The 25,425-nt window shown below is 37.9% G+C and overlaps 1 protein-coding gene across 1 annotated transcript in view; it reads left to right on the forward strand.

Moving 5' to 3' along the window:
* The window catches only part of LOC126299529 (probable cytochrome P450 CYP44), a 233,793-nt gene that overhangs the window by 95,374 nt on the left and 112,994 nt on the right, over window positions 1-25,425 (forward strand). The window contains exon 5 of the mRNA XM_049991511.1: window positions 1,562-1,760. Within this exon, the coding sequence (XP_049847468.1) occupies window positions 1,562-1,760 (199 nt within the window). The remainder of the gene's footprint in view (window positions 1-1,561; window positions 1,761-25,425) is intronic.

The raw sequence follows: 25,425 nt of genomic DNA on the forward strand, positions 1-25,425 counted from the left end.
GGTAGAGCACTTGCCTGCGAAAGACAAAGGTCCTGAGTTCAAGTCTCGGCCTGGCACACAGTTTTAACTCGCCAGAAAGTTTCACAGTTTTTATTATTCATATTGTACATGCTGTCCGGAGTGCAAGGATAAGGACATGAATTATGTATAACATATTCAAGGGACCAGTATGGAAATATTTGCAATCACAGATTTTTAATTATCCTGCAGTCAATTATTGTATTTCAGTAGTGGAAAATGGCCTAAGATTGAAACTGTATGATAGTACAAAAAATAAACCAAAACAAACTGACAATTGCAGTTGGTATAGTGTCAGTATATTTTTTAGTGAAGGTTTTTGTAGAATAGTAAATAGTGTCTCTAGTTGTGATTTGTTTTGTTTCTCCTGAGGATGTTACTATAAGATTTGGAGGAACTGAAGTTTTAGTTTGGTATTGTTTCTCCAAGAAGGCAATATGCATCTTGTATGCCTCTAGCCCTGGATTTAGATAACATCTAGCACTGTTTATGCTTGGAGCCAGGACCCCTTGCTATGGAAAACAGTGTATTGGTTTACTAAGTCACTGTGAAAGTCTCAAATTTTGTGTGGTCCATTAGAATCTTTCAGCATTTGTTTTCAGGAGGTGAATTCAACTTTTCTGTTGGAACTTCCACTCGTCTATGTATTACACAGACTTATTTGCCATCCGCATCTCATCAGTTTCAAAATGTATTTAAAATGAGCTGAGCACTGGCAGTGAGATTACTCCCTTTTTGTAGTCCATCCTTTTACTTGTTCTGTGTGTGTTTATTTGGAAGTGTCAGATTACGTTTGGTTATTGTAACTGACATCTGGATTTTGTGATTCAGAGATACATTTCTGTATAGTAACTGATAATGGAACATTTTGTTCAATGTAAATGAATAATATAAAAAAACAAGAAGTTATCCTTTTCATTATAAACAGCCTTTCTTGTTCATTCTTGATACCCTGAATGCGGTAGATAACAGAGCTCAGGTCAATGAATGCTTCATGACTTCCATAAAACTTCTAATACATCTGCGAAACCATCGCCTAAACTTCCTTACAGGTACAAGTCAGTATGTCATTCATAATGACATACTGAAAGCAAAGGTAACATAAAGGATTCCTCAAAGCCCATGTTTCACAATGAGTCAAGAAATATTACTTCCTGCAATGTGCATCTTGCATAATGACCACAATTTTAAAATTAGAAAAAGTTCAGATCTATGTTGTGCGATGTCAACAGTAATTCTTTCCATTTATCATCTGTAAATGGAATAGGGCAAAGTAAAATCATTGTTGTGTACTATTTATCCTTCAACACACACTATACAGTAGCTTGCAGGGTGCAGATGTGAATGTATATGTTTGTGTTATTGCACTTTTTGTGTTTGTTATTGATAATGAAAGCTTAGTTGTGTGCAATTGGTTTATTTTTCCACTGATTCATATTTTCATGTTTTAAACATCCTTACTAAAGTGGATCAATTTTGTACTTTTTTCATGAAATTTAAACCACTTTGTATTAATTACAACATGAAAATAACTTATGTTTAGCTGCTGGAGCAATCTGTTTTGGAAGGAGGCTAGGTTGCCTATATGGTGGGGAAATGGAGAAAGTGGCACAGAAAATAATTGATGCCAACAAAGAAGTGTTTCAGTTGTCAGCCATTCTAAAATTTTCGCTGCCCATATACAAATATTTTCATACTCCAAAGTGGAAGAGGATAACAGAGGCAGAAAACTTTATTTACAGGTAAACTTTCAGTATTTTGCTGCTGCTAAGCCACAATTTTTTATTTTTTATTTTTTTTTCTCGTATTTCTTCAACTCTCTTAATTTCTATTTGTTTTGATGAAATCATGTAGGATAGTCAAAGTAATAGATAGTTAACCGTAAAAAATGATACAGTTTTACCACTTTTGTTGCAGTTTCAGTTACAAATTAGAAATTTTCTGAATTTTGTGCTGCACAGTCTGTCCACCAGACTGTACTTAACAACTAGTTTCCTTGTGCAATTCCACCACAATAAGGAATATGTGCAAAAAGTAAAAAGACATGGACAGTGTGTATATGTATGCGATAAAACCACAGTATGCAGTAATTACTTAAAAAGATTTCTATCAGCTGTACTTTATTTGTCCACATATGTTTTCAGACATAGCTGATATAGTTATAAATGAGTCAAAATAAAATTTAAGGAAACACATAAGGAATTATGCCAGGTTACTTATGTCGAATCCTACCTAGTCATCAAAGATGGGAGTCTAGGAGACCTGCTTTCTCGGCTCGCTAGATCAACAGAGATACAGAAGGATCACCATACACATGTCAGTGGTGAGTTGGATTGTGATGTCAGCACTGCAATCTGAATGGGCCTAAAATGAGATACTTACCTGCATGAAATTGACAAATGATTTTGCCTCGTGCCAACCATCTGTTGCGAAGAAAATCATATTCATGAGTTTTATTATGAAATGAACAATGCCAATACTTAAACTTGACAATAACACAGAAGTGTTGCAAGCAAAGGGTGACATGTAAATAAATCTCTTCAGTTTATACAATTCCTGAGTCCCTGGTCTAGAAATGACTGCTTTGGATCCTGGTGTAGAAGTGGGCTGTGGCCAGTCAGCATGGCGGTTATGTTCTCTTCACATAGAGGTCATTGCCATCACATTGTCATCCTGGAGAGGGGTCAATCAGAGTGCATTTAGCTGACATCTCCTTCACATCCCTCTCTGTTCTCTCGTTTCCAGCCAGCGTGGTGGCATAAAGCGGTAAACTCCCTCCACCAAAAGAAAAGTGATGGACCATCGTAGTATAGTGTGGATGTTTTGAGGGACCACCGAGCAAGGTGGCGCAGTGCTTAGCACACTGGATCCGCATTCGGGAGGACGATGGTTTAAACCTGTCTCCGGCCATCCTGATTTAGGTTTTCTGTGACTTCCCTAAACTGTTTCAGACAAATGCCAGGATGGTTCCTTTGAAAGGGCACAGCTGATTTCCTTCCCAATCCTTCCCTAATCTGAGCTTGTGCTCCATCTTTAATGACCTCGTTGTCAATGGGATGTTAAACACTAATCTCCTCCTCCTCCTCCTCCTCCTCCTCTGAGGGACTGAAAGCTGTGGCTGCAGAGAACATCAGGCTTTCCAGTTATTCCCCACCATTCAGTCTTTGCTGTGGCGGAAACGTCCCCCAGTAAATGACCAGAAGGGTACGTACTCATCCACCTCCTGAGGCCCATAACAAGATGTAGAAGGAATTGGCTGCTGTGGCAGGAGTGGGTTCAGATCCATTGGTAGGACAATAGGAGGCAGAGGAGGTGAAGGCTCCACCTTCATGGGGTTGTCCCACAGTCTTGTGATGACACCCTCTGGCAGCTCCTGTTGCCGTGCTGTCCATGGAGTCCTTGAACCTGGGGGAAGAGATACAGAAGGATCACTGTGCACATGTCAGTGGTGACTTTGATTGTGATGTCGATGCTGCAATCTGAATGGGCCTAAAATGTGATACATGCCTGGGTGAAGTTGGCGAACGATCTTGCCTCATGTCCACTGTCTGCTGCCACTAAAAACATTGAAAAACACAATATCATGGAGCACGAAGCAATACTTGTGGCCTTCCTTCAGCCATGTATGCTGAGGAGGGTGGAGCAGTGTTGGACGCTGGTGGCCATGAAGCAATTCCACTGGCAATTGTCCATCTCGTGGATGTGAACAATAGGTGGCAAGAGACAGTTGCAGTGCTTGATCCCTGTGTGCGGTGTGAGGTTTGGCCATCTGCTGAACGTTCTGGCAAAACATTCTGCTTCCCCGTTTGACTGTTAGTGGAATGGTGCACTGATTAGATACTGTATGCCATTGCATTCACAGAATGTTTCAAATTTATTTGATGTAAACTGAGGGCTGTTGTCTAACACTATAGTTTCAGGCAAACCTTTGAGACAAAAAATAGAGGATAACACCTGAATTGTGCTAAGTGATGTTGTCAAGTTCATTGGCACAGCAAAAGGAAACCTGCTATATGCGTTTACTACAATCAACCAACGAGTGTTCCAAAAAAGGTCCCACAAAGTCAATATGCACACATTGCCATGGTGATTGTGACTTAGGCCAAGCAGTGAACTTTGGTTGTGGAGCAGACTGATTTTGCACACATGTGTGACACTGACATCATCTGTTCTCTTTGAGTGTCCATACCCTGCCAATTACAGTGTCGACATGCTAACTGTTTCATAAAAACAATCTCACAGTGGCCTTGGTGAAGTAACTGCAACACTTCTTTTTGCAAAGCTTTGGGGATCAACACATGTGCCTGTCCATTGTCAGTTTGGACAAGACTCACTCCTTTCTTTATAGTGAGGCTATGCTGATGTGCAAAGTATCAGTGCATGACAGAGTTATTTATGCTGTGCAATGAGTGAGGCCAAGATGTGTGAATGTATTTTAGCAAAATGTTCAAATCTAAATCAGCTTCCGTGGCCTGTTTAATTTTCCTATAGTTCAGAGGAAAGGATTGAAAAAATTCAGAATCCTGAGCATCAATGTGACAACAAGATGCAGCAGTCAATTGGAAGACATGAAAGTGCATCCGCATTACCATGTTTAGCTGTCGGATGGTACACAGTCTCTTACTAGTATTGAGACAACAATAAAGCCTATCTCTGCAATTTTTGGGCAGTTCATACAGGAACTGGCTTCATTGGATGAAACAAGGACTGCACTGGCTTGTGATCTGTTACTAAGTAAAATTTTCTGCCATACAAATAGTGGTGGAATTTGGTGACACCATACACAATAGCCAATGCCTCTTACTCTATTTGTGAATAGTTACACTGAGCTTGGGACAGTACTTTTGATGTGAAAGCAATGGGCCTGTCTCTATCTCCAAATCTGTGTGAAAGCACTGCACCAACTCCAAAAGAGGAAATATTGACGTGCAACACAACTGGTTTGTGAGAATCAAAGTGAACCATGCATTGATCACTAAGCAATGCATCTTTATGTTTTTGTAAAGCTTCTTGACACTCATCTGTCCAAACAAAGGGGACGTTCTTGTAATGCAAACGATGCAATGGAGTTGCAATTTGTGCAGCATTCAGTATGAACTGAATATAATAGTTCATTTTCCCTAAGACTGACTGCAATTCTGTGACATTGCGAGGAATTGGTAAGTCATATATGGTTAACAAATGTGACCGAAGAGGATGTACACCTTGACTGTTTATGACACGACCATGATACTGCAACTCAGGTTTTAAAATATCACATTTATCCAGTCTACACTTTAGTCCTGCATCAGACAACACACAAAAAACAAAATACGTAAATTTGCAATGTGTTCTTCATGTGTATGATCTGCTATGACAATATCATCCAAATACTTTGAACAGTTTGGTACTTCAGCAGTCAGCCATTGGAAAATGGTCGGTGCAGAAACACTTCCAAAAGGCAAATGCAAATATTTAAACAAGCCCAAACGAGTGTTCACAACACACAATTTTTGAGATTCTTCATCTAGTGGTATTTGAAGATATGCGTCACGTAAATCAATTTTTGAAAAGCAGTAACCAGCACCTAATCTTTTCATGAGATCCTCTGGGCGTGACAATGGATAAGTATCAATCATAGTTTGTGGGTTGACTGTAGACTTAAAGTTAACACAGAGATGAATGAAACCTGAAGGTTTGGGAAGCAAAACTAGTGGACTTGCCCATTGACTAGCTTGTATGGGTAAAGTAGCTCCACTGTCTTGCAATTCTTTAAGTTCAGCAGTGACTTTGTCCCATAATGCAATGGGAACAGTTCTGGCCCATCAAAACTTTGGCTAAGCATTGTCTTTTGTAGTAATATGTGCAACAAAATTGTTAGTCTTGCCTAAACCTTCCGAAAAGAGTTCAGGGAATTCTTTTAGCAAGGTAGCTACACTGTCTTTAGCATTGAATGCAGTCACTGACAAGACATTGTCCTGAATTTTAAAGTCCAATAAAACAAATGATTTTGATTTACTCCCAATTGAGAAGTGCTCATTTTGCAATTTCACTTTTGCATATTTCTCATTTTGCTAATAATGTGTTCCTTAGCTTTTTCCAGTTGAATTGATTAACATAGTCTCATGTACTGTTTGTTCATTTCAGCCTGTTCATATTTTGATGTTCTTTAAATTCTGTAATAATTATGGGAAGCATTTCTTCCTTTAAATTTGTGTAAAGTATTCTCGATGTAGGATTTGCTCTGTGACACAGCTGTAAGGTTTTCAATATAAATTATATACGAAACTGTGCTTTAAAAGGAATTTATTTTTTCAGTTTGTACTACATAAGACGACAATTTTGTGATATGAGGGAGAAATTTGAGAGTTGAACCCATGGAAATAGTCTTAAGTGATCCCCTTTAAAAATAAAAATTTGTGTGACACTGAAAGATGTGATATATATCTATATCACAGTTCATGTATGCAAGTGATACATGGCAACCAATTGTAGAAAGTGTCGCTGGGCAATAACAAGGTGGGAGGATTAATTTTGTTTAGTTGTGCATTGTGAGTCTTGTTTGTCTTCTTGTGTGTAGTGCTCAACTGTGACAAAGGAGTTGAGTAGCTAGTGTAGTTATTGTTCTGAGGAGTAAATTCAGTGTATAGAGTAAGTTGTTGGTAATTTGCACAAATCATGCAGGAAACAAGATCCGTTAGTCCTGGAGTGAGTATAGCTGCTCTGACGGAGCAAGTCTCAAAATTGTTAGAAGAGAATGCGCAGCATAAGTTACGTCATGTAGAATTAATGATGCAAATGGAGACCTTGCGTTCGGCGCAAGAGTCACAAACGGGTTCAAGTGAGTGCAAGTCAGTAGCAATGTCCAAACTTGCAATGTATCCTTCAGTAGCTAACCTGATCACACCTTTCTCAGATAAAACAACAGAGGATGTCACAGCATTCATTAACGATGTTTTGGCAACAGCTGCAATGAGCATTTGGTTGGACGTAACTACGTTACGTATGGCAAATTTGCGACTTGCAGGGGAATCCAAGATGTTAGTGATGTACCATGAGACACTTAGTAAGGTGAGCATGTTTGAAAAATTGACAGATGGGTTACAACAAAGATATCGTAAGCAGAATAGTGCAAGATTTTTTAGGGACAAGTTAGCTAATTTGACACAGAAGGTCAATGAGACAGTGGAGTCGTTTTCAGATAGGATACGGAAAATTAATTCACAGACCTATGAATTATTGGGTAATCCTGATGCGGATCGTGTGTTACTATGCCGTCGATGTATTCCTCAGGGGAATTCCTGCAGAATTTTCTTGTAGAGTTAGGATGGAGAATCCTGGGGATTTAGCTGCAGCACTGCAATGCATCTGCAGGAGATAGTCATTGCAACAAGGGTTCACAATGATAAACGCATCTTTGCGTCAGAGAGGAATTGTTACCGTTGTGGGAGGAAAGGTCACGTGAAGGCTCAATGCAGACAGCCGCAGTGCTATACTTGTAAACGCAGTGAGCCATCGTCGAGATTGTGCGGGGCCTAGGCCCTGTGAATCCACCATCACAGCCGGCTGAGCCGATGACGCTGGGGGACTGCAGCCCATTCCGCCCGTCCACCACAGACAAGCCACCAGGAGGAGCAGGGGAGAAGACAGGATGGGATAGAATACACCCCACACTACGAGAATGCCTCTCAAGCCGACAGTGCCAAGACTCCAATCCGGAGCCTCATACGCACAGCGGCTTGCTGTCCACAGCCGAGCCGGCCGGCCAGCCGGGCACCACCGCCCACACGCAGCTGAAGTACGAAGTAAGGACATTCCTTTGCTACATCACAGCACGCGGCGCTGCGCTAGCAAGACTGTGCAGCCCAGAGCTGGTGTCATCGCCAAGAGTCAGCGAGGACTCGGGGAAGGTCATTATTACCACCAAGGCACATTGTATTCAGCAGGAATAAAGGTTTTATGAATTAATAATGTTTCTTTGGCGTTTATGACGCGTCCACAGTCATTTCCTAGCATCCTGGCAACTGGAGAGTTCGCCACTCGGCCATCCAGTCCACCGGGTTGCCTACAGAGTTGAAATCCTGAAATCATTGCTAAACTTTTGGATAACATCATTCCTTGGGGCTAACGGATCTACAAAGCAAGGATGCATATATGCAAGTATGTGTTACCATCACCCTCCACACACACACACACACACACACACACACACACACACACACACACACACACATGCACGAGAGAGAGAGAGAGAGAGAGAGAGAGAGAGAGAGAGAGAGAGAGAGAGACTTTTGCAACAAATAACATCAAGTTTAATTGATGTAGTTCATGAGTACCCCATTCCTCTGCCAGGAGTGCCAGTGTAGTGCACAGTTAAAACGGCAACTTTCACTGGTGCAGTGTGTTTCGGTTTCATGACGTGAACTCTGAAACAACTGTTTGGCCTAAATTTCACACCAGATACACTAAAGAATCTCCAAGTAGGCTTCCAATTTACTCACCACCTCATTTCCTCATGGAAGTTCGAGATTTCCTCGATAATTGCTTCCAACGTTGGTGGATTGGCCATGAAGGGCCAGTTGAATGGTCACCGTACTCTCCAGACTTGACAACACTGGATTTCGTTCTCTGGGGCTTCTGTGTTTCTTCCTCCCCTACCAAACAATTTAGCTGACCTTAAAAATTCAATCTATGCTGCAGTTGCACATGTTACACCTGATTTACTGCAATGAGTGTGGGAAGAAATTGCCGGCCGCAGTGGCCGAGCAGTTCTAGGCACTTCAGTCCGGAACAGCACAACTGGTGCAACAGATTCGAATCCTGCCTTAGGCATGGAAGTGTGTGATGTCCTTAGGTTAGTTAGGTTTAAGTAGTTCTAAGTTCTAGGGGACTGATGACCTCAGCAGTTAAGTCCCATAGTGCTCAGAGTCATTTGAATTTTTCTTCCTGAACTGGGGCAGCTCTAATGACTTCAATTATTTTAACATTGATGGGACAAGCTCTAATATTTATCACCCAGTTCAAACTACTTCCATGAAATAGAAGTATGATCAGAAAATATGAAAATTATACTTAGAAGGGGAAGTTATTTTGTATTTTAGGATTTTGCTATTTATCTGTAATCCTTAATACAAACAGAAAATTATTTTTTTAACAGATGATTCACTGCATGTACAGTTAAGTGTGTCAATTTTATTCCATCATTACTCCTGTACAAAAAATGCACATTAAAATTGCAACACCATGAAGACAGAATGCAAAAAACATCAAATTGGCATGAAGTGCACTAAATAGTTGGATATGCATATTATTAGCCTTTCAGTGAACATCACAAAGTAGCATCTATATTCTGTACATAAGGAATGATTATTCAGAGGGTTTCTCATTCAGAAATTGAATTTGAATGTTGTTTGTTTGTGAGAAAATGTTCTATGCACCTTGTAAGAAAGAGAAACCTCTACAATCATACGTCCGAATTCAACTTGGTAGGGTCACGGCATATTGAGACTGTGGTGTGATATTGCTGTTCGTGTTTGTTAGGATTCCATGGCTGTCATATGACTATGGAAATGACAGCTTCAGAAGGACCATTCTCTATGCAATGCAGGATCTCAGTGGTATCTGACAGCTAGCACCCAAGTTTGATTGTCTGTGCAGAATTGCACAACCAAGTCATAGACCTTGAATCAGGAAATGGACTTGTTTGAAACAACATAAGTATCCACATGGACAGTGCACAGTGTCTGCAGTACCACATATGGTCAGCATGGTGAACATTGTTGCAACTTTTCTTGATGCCATGGCAGACGTGTTGACCAATCTGGTATGGCAGTAGAAGATAGTAAAAGGAAAGCTGAAGTTTTAAACTTCATGTTTAAGAAATCATTTGCACAGCAGGATGGTACAAATGTCCCATCATTTGACCATCATACAGTCTCACGTAATAGGTGTCCCTGACATAGAGAAGAGACTGAAAGTGCCAGAAACAAATAAGTCGGCAGGTTTGGACTGAATCTGAATTCAGTTTTACAAACAGTGCTCTACAGCTTTGGCCCCTTACTTAGTTGTTTGCTTATGAGCAAGTCAATGGGAGCACAGGTTGCACTGTGAAGTGGACGGAGTAGAATGATGGCTAGCAGCACGATGGATGAATGTTGGTGTGTCAGGACCACAGCTCAAAGGCAGCAGTGACGGCACTGTTTACAAATGCAGTCATGGCTGGGGCTTGTTGAGCGGTGATTTGGGAGTTTGCGACTGGCCTTGATGTCAAACGGCTGATGCCCCCTGTGGCCTATGATGACCCCCCTGGCACCACCCTAGGCTCCAAATAAACAAGCACACCCAGACACAGGCACCATGCATGTATGCAGACCTGTACTTTGGCTAGGCATGTTGCACAGGATGCAAAGGTCTAGCAGCGTTTGAAGCTTGCTCCCTAGCAAGATTTTGACCAGACTGGGCCCATTCATGCGGGTGGACCAGTACCTGGTGAGGAAACTGTGGAGCACTTCTTTGGTTAATGTCATCAGCAAGACCTGACGTGTTTGAGCCTTAAACATCCTGACTGCCTGCTCAGCCCCAGTGTTGGAAACTAAGTGGAAGGGGGTGCTCAATGTTGTTGCAGTGACAAAAAGTCCCAAATTGTGATGGCGTGAACTGGTGACTATTGTCAAACAGCAGCTTGTGTGGCAGTCCCTCAATTGCAAAAACTGTAGTGAAGGCATGGATGGTAGCAGGGGCAGTAATTGATGGCATCCATGCCACAAAGGGGAAGTTGGAGAGAGCATCCATCACCAGCAGCCCCATAGCCCCTGAAATGATGCAGCAAAATTGATGTGCTCTCTGCCCCATAGTTGTTCTGGGCATGGCTGTAGAGTGAATGTTGTTCTCGGGCTGCCTGATTAAGAGAACAGGCACAACAAGAGCGATGTCCATGTTCAGTTTCATCATCAGTACCAGGGGTCCGCCCCCAGTAGCTGAGTGGTCAGTGCGACAGAATGTCAATCCTAAGAGCCCGGGTTCAATTCATGGCTGGGTCAGAGATTTTCTCCACTCAGGGACTGGGTATTGTGTTGTCCTAATCATCATCATTTCATCCCCATTGACGCTCAAGTTGGCAACTTGTGAAATTGGCTTCAAATCGAAAGACTTGCACCCGGCAAACGGTCTACCCAACGGGAGGCCGTAGTCACACGACATGACAACGATCAGTACCAGACCAGTATACACACTGCTAGGCTTATCCCTTTATGTGTGTCATTCCCCCAGTGTGAGGTATGAAGTAGCCAGAGGATGCGGGATTGGAGCATGCATGGGATGATGACCCGGAATTCAGAGTCATCAGTGGACAGTGTTAAGAAGCTGTTTGTGGCACTGAGCCTGTCACACATCACAAAATAGGTGGGAAACACCAGGTGTATTTGTTTATTTAAGTGTTACAGCCACCCCAAGTGCACTGCTGCTAAAATTTTGCACAGAAATGGTTCATGGGCTTACACGGTGGCTAATTCGTGCGCTGTCAGTGGAAATTTGTCCAGGGTTTGTTGCAGGTGCTGAAGGAACACAAAACAAATCATTTCCTGGTGAATGAACTCTGTGTCAGGGCCAACGGGAAGCCAAGTTGACAGTTGGGTGAAAATGAATTTCATAGTTATAAGTACTGAGAAACACTGCCCACTGCTGCAGACACTGTGCTGCCTTTCCATTACATGTCGAAACCTGTCACGAAATTTTTTATTTAAGAAGAACACATCAAAGGAAACACTATGTCAAAATTTTAGCTGCTAAGACACACTGCAAGTTTTTTTTTTGTGTTGAAATTTCCAAATTTGTAGCTTACCAGGTTGCTGGAGCAATGAACATCTCTACTGTAGGTGCTATGGTCAACAAGGCTGCTCCAGGTCTACGACAAATCTTTATTTATGAAACAACTAGTTTTGTGGCAGTAAATGTACGTCTTCAGGAATACGTGCAAAATATGCTGCAGCCTATTGTAGCTGTAGCAGACAGTGCATGAAGAATGTGGCAGGTGCATATTTTTGGTTGTCAGCACATATGTAAACAGATAACATGGCACAATGCGATCATAATTTGTAAAGCAAGTTTCAGTTTCTCTTGTTAGGTTTTCTGACACAGTTGTTCACAGCTAATATTCACTCAAATATGCAACTTATTTAATATCACGTAATTAGCAGTTGCTTTTGTGATATTAATAAGTTTTATCAATGGAGATAAAACTAAATTGATTTCCTTTGTGCTTCTTCATATATGCTTGCTAATAGCACCTGTCTTTGTGCAGGTTGTAGAGTTTCACAGTAAAGTGGAATTCAGTTAATGTTTTAAACCTTGCAAAGACGAAATATGAAAAATATGTTAGGAATCGACATCACCTACTTCTCCTGAAGACCTACATATATGTTACTTATTAGTTAATTTATCTAAAACAAGATTCTGTAACTTACCAAATGAAAGTGTTGGTACGTTGACAGAGACAAAAAACACACAAACACACACAAATTTCAAGCTTTCACAACCCACGGTTGCTTCATCAGGAAAGAGGGAAGGAGAGGGAAAGACGAAAGGATGTGGGTTTTAAGGGAAAGGGTAAGGAGTCATTCCAATCCCGGGAGCGGAAAGACTTACCCTAGGGGGAAAAGGGATATATATATATATATATATATATATATATATATATATATATATATATATACACACACACACACACACACACACACACATCCGGACATATACAGACACAAACCGTGGCTTGCGAAAGCTTGAAATTTGTGTGTGTGTTTGTGTGTTTTTTTGCCTCTATCAACATACCAATGCTTTCGTTTGGTAAATTACAGAATCTTGTTTTTAGATATATTTTTCCCACGTGGAATGTTTCCCTCTATTATATTCATATTATTAGTTAATTTCTTGGACATTCATTTGAATGATTTTGATATTTCATTAGAAATTGTGGAAACGTTAGAAGAAACAGGTAATGACTGTGATGATTCCATGAACTGTGATTCAAACAATGGTTGTTTTGTTAATTAAAGTCCAGAACAAAAGTACAGCACCTACCTAGCCCAAAGAAAACATGTATAGTAATAGTTTTCAGTGACAAAGAAATGGCTGTGACAAAATGTCTTCTGATCATCTGCAGAAAATAATTCATTGTTTTATTGGACGCTTGGCCAGGACATAATGACCACCTTTGTCTGTAGGAGAATGATGAAAAGAGTGTTGGTATAATTTGCATTCCATCTGGAACTAATAGTGTGGTTCAGCCTCTTGGTACATAAATTTTTTGACAGTGTAAAGCATTTTTCAGAAAATTGTCAGACTGTATAATTTATGACAGCTCTTTGTCATTTCAGGTTTATTAGTGGAACAGTATTCTTAAACTTCAGTTATTTTAGCATTGTCAGTTTGCATCACCACATTCTCTGAATTTAATTGAGTACACTTGGTACACAGCACGATATATAGAACTGTGCCCACAACAGTTTATTACTCCATTCCAGTTCTGTCTGCATGAAACTTGCAATGACTGTGAAGTGCCTCAATGCATTAATTTTTCTTTTGTTAGGTGTGCTTGATGTAAGAAAAATGTTCATTTTCATCATCCAATAGCCTATTCAGATTTTTTTTTTTTTGATAAATACAGCGAATAAAAACAGAACTGTTTCATTGTGAGTAAAATACACATTATTCAAAAATTATCATGAAAACTACAGGAACTGTTATCAAATGTTTCATGTCAACAAATTAAAGTCCCAGTTGATGGAAGTTGTCTGTAAAGTAATATGCACTGCCTTGATTTTCTGTCCTCTGCTAGTCTAACAATTACATCTGCAACAGTTTAGCTGTCAATATGAATTGCAAGTTTTCAAAAAATCAATGATTTGAGACGTTTTAGGTATGGTTTAAGTGCTCAAAATTCACATGTGTGCACTTTGGACTTTGCACTATGTGGCACTACATTTCCATGTTGTGGCTGTGTCTCCTTATTTGCTGTATCACACATTAGGTGTGGTTAGCTGTACAAACCACTGTTATAAGCAGTTCTTTATGCAGCAGAAATGAGTAAATTCAGCATTTTTTTAAATACTTGTAATGCACCTTAGCAGCTTAAGTTTTTAACAGTGCCTTTCTTTAAGTGTATGCTTCTTGTTTGAAAAATTTCAGAGTACATTTTGACATGTGAAATTGGACCACTCCCTTGTTAGACTGATGCCCAAAAAAATAATAAGCATTTTTGCTTGGTTAACAGGTGGGAATGTGCCCTGCACCAGTTATCTGACAGGATCAATACAGAAGTAATATTAAACTTTTTGTCAGTAACTGACTCTGAGTAATACCTACTATGCATATAACAGAGGAGGGAATCAAATGCTCATTACACATAAAGAACTGCTGATGATGGAGTAGTATTAACTTGAACATAACGTTCTTTTATCATCTTAATTTTTGGGAAATACTGTCATTGAAATCATTTTCAGATACATATATTCTCTGTTGTGATTACTATTGGCTGTTTGTTTTCTCAAGGAACATTCAATTCTTTATACTAGCTACAGAATAAACAAAACTTGTGGTTCCTGAATCTAGTATAGTTTCAATAGTTGTAGCCAGTTATTTACTAAATCCCACAACTGTCGTAAAATTGATAACTGTATTTCATGTGTACTGTTATGGTAATATGGGATCAAAATTGGCTCAACAATTAGCTTGGGGCCCCAGAAACTACAGTATTATTGACTAAGGTCAAAGCTAACATGTTTTGATTCAACACAATACAAAAAACACTCTCAACTATTAACACGTGAAAATATAAACATTATTACAAACCTGCACAGCAGTATTCCTTACTCTGGCCCTTCAAGTTCACTACTCAGTAACTGCTCTGACTGATCACAATTTTGATACCACACTGATACTTCAATAAGAACAACATTTAAGGAAAGCACTTTAGATCTTTGCTTTGACAATTATATTTCAGTGAAACCTTAATTATCCTTCTGTGAACTTCAAAAATGAAATTCATTTACTGGTAAAGAAATCTACTACTGCACAAATATTATTAATTGTCATTATAGAAATCAATTACTTTTCAATTCAATAAAATAGTATATTTGGGAGTATCACATCACTTGGAATAGGACACTGGTTAGGTAAATGACTAAGGATAAAATATGGATGGTCAACATAAAGTTTAAAGAGCACAAACTTATTGCTGGATAAGAAACCACACAAATGGTCCATGCATTTATACAGTACTCTGCTGATTATTTGAGATGAAGGTGATGGCTGTGGTGATTTCCTATAGCTACTCAAAAAAGGCAGAAGAAATATTCATGGCTCTTGCTGTATAATAAGCTCTGGAAATTCTCTTCTTAGTATTGAATTTTCATAGTACAAAGCTAACCAATTTATTTCTTGAATAATAATCCAAATTGCTTCCACATCCAAGGCTATATTGTATAATCTTACTGCTCTTCTTGTCTCATTCAGTGCACAAGGTGTGGACACTTTGCATGCTGGTCACTGACTAACTTGTGCCTCAAAGGAGCCTTTTGCTACCAAGTCAGTTTTGTTATGGGGGAAGTCCCTCCATGTTCTACATGATTACAGTCCTAAGTTCCCTATGCATGAACCAGAACTACATGTAAAGTTTTAACATTTCCATCCTTTTATAGAACATAACTCTTAAATTTACATCCATAGATAATTGCAATGATGTAAATGATTGTAAATTTTCTTTTAAACTATAATCTGTTTTGGTCTGTGTCCATTACACATAAAACTTTTGAATCCAGCTATGATGATCCAGTATCCTGTTGGATCATCTTCTGAACTGATATTATGGTTGCTGCAACCAAAATTGTCAAATCAGTTATAATATTTATAACTTTCCTGCATTATTTTTCAGCAAATTTGTGTCTTCGTACAAATTGTTTTTGTGTTTGCATCATGGCTGTGAATGCCACAATTTCTTTGAAAAAGAACTTGATTGCATGCAATTACCACCATGCTTGAGAATTTGGCACATGAGCATAGCTATACTAAGTATGTTGAAAAGATGATTCCCAAATGTTTAATTACTGACTCTACAGGTCATTCTCATAGTCCTCATAGATAATAATAATAATAATAATAATAATATTTATTCAACATTGAATAATCAAATACAATCCCTAGAAATAATACAGTTTCAGGACATCATACAGATTATACTTCTGAATACTTCAGTTTATAAATTACAAACTAAAGATTTGTTTGTATTAATAAATTTTACATTTTGATGGATTTTACATCTGGTGGTATACAATCACAATATTAAAAATATTGTTTTTATCAACATTATATTAGTTGTAGGTTACTTAAAACTATGAGCTTGACATACTTATGAAGCACTTTTCATACAGATATAATACTCGTCTAGGGAATCAAAAGGGTTTTCAATTAGAATTCTTTTTAGCTGATCTTTTAATTTGTTAGTAGCAAGGGTTGTGAGACTTTTTGGTAGGGCATTGGCTAGCTTCAGCCCAGCATGAAGTGCATTTTTTTCATATAAAGTTGTTCTGTGGCTATTTACATGGTATCTGAAGTTTTGCCTTGTATCATATTGGTGCAGGTCACAGTTGAAATTTGGATTTATTGTTTTGACAAGCAATATAACTTTCATTATGTACACACCTATAATGGTAAGCACACCTAATTTTGGGAACAGATTCCGACATGATTCTTGAGGTTTGGCACCACAAATAATTCTGATAACTTTTTTTCTGTAGTATTAATAATGTACTTAGGTTGGCTTGAGTTGTTGCATCCCAGATTTCTACAGCATAGTTTAAGTTAGATGAGAATATGGCATGATAAGCAGTTTTTAGTACACACATGTCCTTACAATATTTGCTAATCATATTTATAGCAAACACATTCTTCAACAGCTTACATGCTAAGGAATCAATATGCATGTCCCATTTGAGGCTGTCCTGGATTGTAATTCCCAAGAAAGTTGTCCATTTTTTTCTTTTTTACAATGGCATTTCCTATGGATAATTTCATGTCAAATTCTATTTGTTTCCTTGTCTTAAATTCCATCATTGCAGTCTTTGAAGCACTTACATTTAGATGGCTTTCATTAAAATACTTGACTATTTCATTAGTTACACTGTTGCACTGAACCTCCAGACTCTCATAGTCTTTGTGTTTACACACTATTGATGCGTCATCTGCATACAATATTTTTGTACAGTTAGGAGAACTATACTGTATATCATTAACATAAATCAAGAAAAGAAGGGGTCCCGAGACAGAACCTTGAGGCACTCCATATTTGAAATCTGTAATTTTAGATTTGTAAGACCCACAGTTTGTTTTAAGCAAGACAAATTGTTTTCTATTGCTCATATACGATTTTATTAGCTCATAGCCAGTTCCTCTGATACCCAGGTTCCACAGCTTGTCAAGTAATATGGTAATGCTGACACAATCTAAAAGCTTTTTCTAGATCAAGGAACACTCCAGGTACGTACTCCTTGTTCTCTATGGCCGTTATTATTTTGTCTATTAATTGTGCTGCTGCTACTGATGTTCACTTGTTTTTCATAAAGCCATTCTGATTTTCAAATATTAAATTGTGTTGACTCAGGAATGTCATTAGTGTAGTATAAATAACTTTCTCAACTACCTTAGAAAATGCAGGTAAGATTGAGTTGGGGCGGTAGTTTTCAGTTTTAGATTTATCACCTTTCTTGTGAATCAGGGTTACTTGTGCTGTCTTTAGACTGTCTGGGAAACAACCTGATGCAATTAAATCATTTACTGCTGTGGCCATGGCATCAGATATGTTGTCTATGCACCTTTTCAGCGTACTGATAGACAATCCATCATAGCCTGCTGATTTTGTATTTTTTAATGGCATTACTATGTTTTTGATTTCCTTGTTATTGGTTGGGGCCAAGTATATACTTTGTTTGATTGGAATGCTCCTATATCTATGCTGAAGAGTCTTAAAATGGCCATTGACAGTTTTTCCAACAGAAGAAAAGTACTCATTAAAAACATTTGCAATCTGACATTGACATTTCATGATATGCCCTTTATGGTTTATAGTAAAATCACTTGTTGATCTGTCCTTACAATCGCTAAAGCTATTTATTACTTTCCAAACAGCTAAACCTGTGTTAGTAGAGTTTCTTAACATTGTGGCTACATATTTTATTTGCAATGGTAGCTTCTTGCTCTTTTGCTGACAGTGTGGAGGATTCTGGTGAAATTTAGTGACCTGTGTTAGTCTTATAATTGGTCCTCTGGGTGAAATATGTTGCCCTTCTTCTTGTATGTAATACTTTGATCACAGATGCAAATCAATCACCTTCATTATGACAACACTCTCTGTAGAAGACCTGTGACCAGTGCCTACTTAGAACATCCCAAACATTGTTTGTAAAATTTGTATTGGGAGATGAAGCTGTACATTGGATACCCTGAAGTGTTCGCTGCTGAAGAGATTTCTGAGTCATTGGGAGTTGAGTATTGTCTTGTAACATCAAATCATTACATGTTGCTCCAACATAAGTATCTACTTCAGCATGAAGGATGTTATATTTATTGAATTGCATGGAGAGAGAATGGATACAGTTCTTAACTTCAGGAGGCAAAATGCCAGTACTGCCTAAACCTATTGAAAGTAGAAACAACTATTCATAGCATTCAGAACCATTATTTCTTTCTCAGAAAAGATAGAGAGATAGGTCTGAGAAGGTTGGGGAGGTGGTGCAGGTCATGCAGACCTCAGGCTCATAGGGACTCACCAGTTTTGAGGATGCAGGAAGACAAAGATAATGGGAGAGGCATCAGAGAGAGTGTGAGGTCAATGAAAGGACATTGGTAATGACTGTGCCAGCTTCATTCCAGCGATAATAAGAAGACAGAGTGAGAAGTAAAGATATGAAACCCACTCATTTATATGGGAAACAAATACACCAGGTCTCTTTCAGTGAAATTGGTACTATTAACCATGAAGCAGCTCTGGCAATAATTATTATCAAAGTACAAAGGACAATTAAAACAAGTACAAAGATTTATATGTTCAGTAAACTAGAGGAAGACTGTTCTGTGGGTTCTTGGTTGAATATTTTATACATTCTGTATGATAAACCACATGACCATGGTGTGATATTCTACAATTGTGGAATATTGCACAAGTGTCTACATCTGTGGAATATTAGTCCATTGTCTACAACTGTATAGCTTTACACTAGTGTTAAGTGTTTTTTTCATTCATAATAGATAGAGGTGTTAGTGTCATATCTATATGAGGAACTTGTAATCTAACCTTCCCTCACATCATTTGTTGATTGTCACTCTTCAAAATAAACCCTTTTAATAAGCTTCAAGAGGAGTAAGATTTACAATAAAAAATTTTACTTATCTTATTTTCTCATAGTTGGCGCCAGTTCTTCGCATCTAGGGGTTGATTCTTGAGGCTGACACTTTTGACATTGTAGGTTGCAAATGACATGATAATGCTGAAGTAAGCCTGCTCCATAATTTCTGTTTCTGTAATTTTTTATTCTATCACAATTTTCTATATTACACTCTCTTTACAATTTCCACTTGAAAATAAAAAAATGACATTATTATTGCTAAACATAGAAACATCACTGATCACATCAGAGGCGTGCCCACTACTACCCCATTCTGCAGTACTAACAATATTCCAAAGAGTTTACAAGTTTCCTTGACAAATGACTTACTATTAATTTCTATTATTATTTTATAAATGAATCCAGAAATAAATTCAATAATTACCTTCAGATTGTGCATATAATAATGGGAATTTTAAGTTTGCTGAATATTTCGTAATTTCAAATGTTTCTAAAAGAAGAGAAATTTTAGCTGTACACACAGAGCTAGTAACAATGAAAATAGTGATTTCTTTTTATACATTTTAGCCTGAAATATACCACATTGTATACAAAGTGATATGAAATTCTTTTAGAAAAACAGCTGAGATAATATTAACCTGTTTAAAATGTAGAAAGTATTTTTGGTATCGATAACTTCCGTTGAAGAAAAGCAATGCTATAGGAGGCTGCACCTTTACAAACTTCAGCCCTGGATTGGGACATGTAGAGAAACTGTGGCTTGCTTTTAGAAAATTGGTTCACCAAGTACTGTATAGATATGTATTTAAAACAGTTCATAGTGATGGATCAGGATCCTCCATGGTATGTAGCCACTGTAAAGAAACTTCTAAAGAAACAGTGACTCCGGCACCATAGGTGTAATACAAAGCATAGGTCTATATATGGAGAGATGGTAAATGAAACATGTTTGGGTGTCAAAAGGGCAGTTGGTGAAGCCTTCAACAGCTACCATGGCAGACATTTATCAAATTACCCCTCCCAAAACTAACAGAAACAATTGTTATAGTTAAAGGCTGTCAGCGGCTTAGAAGTTGGTTCCCAGACACTCATGGTTGACAAATGAACTGAAGCTGAATGTACCAAAGCAAAAGAAGTGCTGAACTATGCTCTCTAATGTTCCTTTACAGTGGAAAATCTGGCTATACTGCCTCCATTTAATTCCCACACCACTACAAAGATAAATGATATATATCAGGCATGGGCAACATTTTGTGACCAATGGGCCTGTTTTACATACTTACTTAAGCTTGTTCACCTAATTGTCAGTTGTTCACATTTATTTAGGCATCAACAACATTTTATCCTTAAGTATGATGTTTTTACAATATATGTTGTAAAAAAATTCTGTTGCAAAATTCTGCAGTGCTGTTAGTAAGGAAACAATGTTCAAGACACTCAAATAAATGTAAACATCTGAAGATGGGTTGCCAGGTGTCTTGCATTGTCAGCATGGAAAAATAAATGCTGATAAAAGCAACTGGTTGCATCTAATTCAGTATAAACTATCTCCCATTGCATCAGTTGCAAGTTCTAATACTTACACAATGGACAAGAATTATTTACTAATATTAATACAAGAAAGAATGTAGAAACAAATTATGACATTAAGATAGGCAGTCCTAGTTGACAAATAGTGGCAATGGACCCTGAATAAAGAAAAGTGAGAAGTTATTCACATGAGTACTAAAAGAAATCAGCTAAATTTTGATTACACGATAAGCCACACAAACCTGAGAGCTGTAAATTCAACTAAATACTTAGGGATTACAATTACAAACAACCTAAATTGGACAATCAGCTAGATAATATTGTGGGTAGAGCAAACCAAAGACTGTGATTCATTGGCAGAACACTTAGAAGGTGCAACAGGTCTACCAAAGAGACTGCTTACACTATGCTTGTCCGCCCTATTCTGGAGTACTGCTGTGCGATGTGGGATCCACATCAGGTAGGATTGATGGATGATATCGAAAAAGTACAAAGAAGGGTAGCTCATTTTTTATTATCAAAAATAGGGGAGATAGTGTCACAGACATGATATGTGAATTGGAGTGGCAATCATTAAAACGAAGGCGTTTTTCGTTGCGACGGGATCTTCTCATGAAATTTCAATCACCAGTTTTCTCCTCCGACTGTGAAAACATTCTGTTGGCACCCACCTACACAGGGAGAAATGATCATCACAAGAAAATAAGAGAAATCAGGGCTTGAATGGAAAAATTTAAGTGCTTGTTTTTCCCGCATGCCATTCGAGAGTGGAACGGTAGAGAGACAGCATGAAGGTGGTTCACTGAACCCTCTACCAGGCACTTTGTTGTGAATAGCAGAGTAATCACATAAATGTAGATGTAGAAGTTTGTGAATTTCTTCCATGGGGCAGACTGAAGCTAATTGCAGACTGGATCCAGCCCACAGGCGATCTGTTGCCCCCTGTGATATAGATGTTAGTGTCAGTGACTTTGAGAAACAACTAAATTGGTTAAAATTAAATAAAAGCCTTAGGAACCAGTTGAATCCATGGCAAATTCTGCATAGAATCTGCAGCTGAATTAGCTCCCATTTTAACCATAATATATGATAGATTGTTCAAACAAAAGAGTGTGCCCAGTAACTGAACATAAACATGGGTCACACATCTTTACAAGAAGGGTACCAGAAGTGACCTCCAAAACTACTGTCCAATATCACTGACATCTATCCATAGTAGGTTCTTTGAATATATTGTGAGCTAAAACATAATGAGATACCTCAAACAGAATGCGCTCCCCCATGTCAACCAGCACTGATTTGGAAAACATCAGACATGTGAAACTCAACTTGCACATTTCTTATGTGTCAAGTATATGCAATATTTCTTGACTTCTGAAGACCACTTGATTCACTACCACTCAACACTTTTTAATTGAAGTATGATATGGGGTATTAAACAAAATTTGTGATTGGATTCAGGACTTCTTGACTTGGGGGACACAGTATGTTATTTGGGTGGAAAGTTAGTTAGTTAGTCAGTTAGTTGGTTGCATGTTCCATTGATCAACCGCATGGTACGGTAGCTGTTATGATGTGGAACATGGCAAGTGCACAAGAAATGCACATATGAAACAGAGTTAAAGATTATTATTTCTATTATTTACCCCGTTCCCTTAAATGGCACAAATTTACATACTATATTTATAGATTTATTTATTCCTATTCAAGAATTCATCTATGGTATAGAAGGAGTTGTCAAGAAGATATGATTTCAATTTATTTTTGAAGCTATTACTGCTGTCTGTCAGACCCTTTATCTCATCTGGTAATTTGTCAAAAATTTTTATAGCAGCATATTTTACCCCTTTCTGTGCCAAAGATAAGTCGAGCAAAGGATAATGTAAGTCTTTCTTTTTTCTAGTATTATAATCATGAATATCACTGTTGTTTTTAAACTGGTCCATGTCGTTGCGAACAAATTTCATTAATGAGTAGGTATATTGTGAGGCTATTGTAAGAATTCCCAATCTTTTAAAAAGGTGCCTACAAGATGTGCGACTATGAACCCCACATATTATTCTAACCACTTTCTTTTGAGCAGTGAATACTTTTTGTCTAAATGTTGAGTTACCCCAAAATATTATTCTGTATGACATCAGAGAGTGAATGTATGCAAAGTATGTTAGCTTACTAATTTCTATATCCTCAAAATTGGCAAAAGTTGCCGAACCTAGTTGTTTTAGGAGATCGAAAATATGAATTTTCCAATTAAGATTGTCATGTATATGTACACCCAAAAACTTAGTATGCTCTACCCTGTTTTCTGACTTCTGTTGATGTGTTATATTTATTGAAGGACTGCACTTTTTACAGCAGAAAATTGGGTGTAGTTTGTTTTTTCCAAAATTTAGATCAAGCCCATTTGCAGAAAACCAATTAATGACTTTTCCAAAAGACCTTATTTGTATCATTTTCAATTGGACTTTCTTTTACTGGATTAATAATGATGCTTGTATTATCAGCAAACAGTGTCAGTTCAGCTTCTTGTTTGAGATAGGAAGGGAGGTCGTTCACATATATCAAGAACAGAAGGGGGACCCATGACTGAACCCTGTGCAACACCTAATGTAATTTCACCCTAGTTAGATGAAGTGGCAAACTTACTTTAATCACTTGACCCATATAAGGAAACTGTTTGCTTCCTGTTCTGTAGGTATGACTTAAACCACGCATATGCTATTCCATTTATACCATAGAATTGTAATTTCTGTAACATAGTGTCATAGTTCACACAATCAATTGCTTTGTACAAGTCACAGAAAATTCCTATTGTCGACATTTTACTATTTAAAGACTCTATTATGTGGACAGTGAAACTGTATATTGCTGTCTCAGTGGAACAGAATTTTTTAAATCCGAAATGTGATTTACTAAGTATCCGATTACTGTTGAGATGGCTAACCACTCTTGAGTACATTACTTTCTTGAATATCTTTGAGAATGCTGTAAACAAAGATACTGGCTGATAACTATTGACATCTGTGGTGTCCCCCTTTTTGTAGAGAGGCCTGACAATGGTATATTTTAACCTGTCTGGGAAAATACCTGGAGTTAGTGATGCATTATATATGTGACTCAGAACATCAGCTGTAATTGCTCCATATTGTTTTAATATCTTATTAGATATGTCATCTACTCCAACAGAACATTTACTTTTCAGAGATTTAATAATTTTACTTATTTCACAAGAGGTTGTTAGGTGAAACATAATCTGACTAAATTTTTTCGAAACAGACACTTACATTCACTGCGTAGCTTTTTCTTTTGAACTGTTCTCACCAATTTTTTCTCCTACACTTAAGAAATGATTGTTAAATACATTAGCTACTTGTGCACTGTTGTTAGGATGGTCTCGTTCTCTTTGACAGTAATACTACCTACCCCAGTGGTTACTTTTCCTGTCTCCCTTCTAACAACATTCCATATTGATTTGATTTTATTGCCGGAGTTGTTAATTTATTCTCTAACATACATATTTCTTGATTTCCTTACAACTTTTCTCAGTATGTTACAATAATTTTTATAGTGTAAAACTACTTCTGGATCTTTACTAGTTCTTGCTGTCTCATACAGTTTTCTTTTTCTTTCTGAAGACACTTTAATACCTGTAGTAATCCAAGGTTTCTTTGAAAAGTGTGTGGTGTTACACTGGTAATTTTCTTTGGGAAACAATGTTCAAAGAGGGATATAAATTTATCAAGAAATATTTTGCACTTATCATTAGCATTTGGCTCATTATATACATCTCCCAAATTAACATTTCTTAAGCTTTCTCTGATGTGCTGTATAGATACCTGGTTGAGCAACCTCACACTTTTACTTAATGGTTTCTGTGCTGTACACCCTGTTAGGTTTTGTAAGTTAATCAGTTGTGCATCATGGTCTGACAATCCATTTACCACAGGGAAAGCACATGTTTGTTTTACATCCCCTTTCAGTACAAATACATTATCTGTTAGCATGCTACTGTCCTGAGCTGTATGTGGAGGGAAATTTATCACTGATTCTAAGTTATATGTTGTTAATAAAACTTCTAGTTCACTTTTCCTATCAGAATTACTTAGAAAGTTTACATTGAAATCGCCACAGATTTTTGTCTGACAGACAGCATAATAGGGAGTCAAACTTTTTTATGAACAGCTCCCAGTCTCCTGATGGGGACCTGTACATTGTTGCTAATATCAATAATACATTATCTAGCTGAAGTTCACATGCACAACCTCAATGTGCTGATCAACACAAAATTTGATTACTTCTACAATTTTGCATTTATACCCGTGTTTTATGAAAATGGCAACTCATTCTTTATCCATCCTAGATCTACAAGGGTAAGATGCTAAGTTATACCCACTTATACTGACACTATCCATGCCCACAGTTACATGGTGTTCAGATAGACAGATTATATCAATTCTTATTTTTGAGATCATCTATGCACACTGATAGCTCATCTACTTTATTTTTT

The sequence above is a fragment of the Schistocerca gregaria genome, chromosome X (genome assembly GCF_023897955.1).
Source record: "Schistocerca gregaria isolate iqSchGreg1 chromosome X, iqSchGreg1.2, whole genome shotgun sequence".
NCBI classification, from domain to species: Eukaryota; Metazoa; Arthropoda; class Insecta; order Orthoptera; family Acrididae; genus Schistocerca; species Schistocerca gregaria.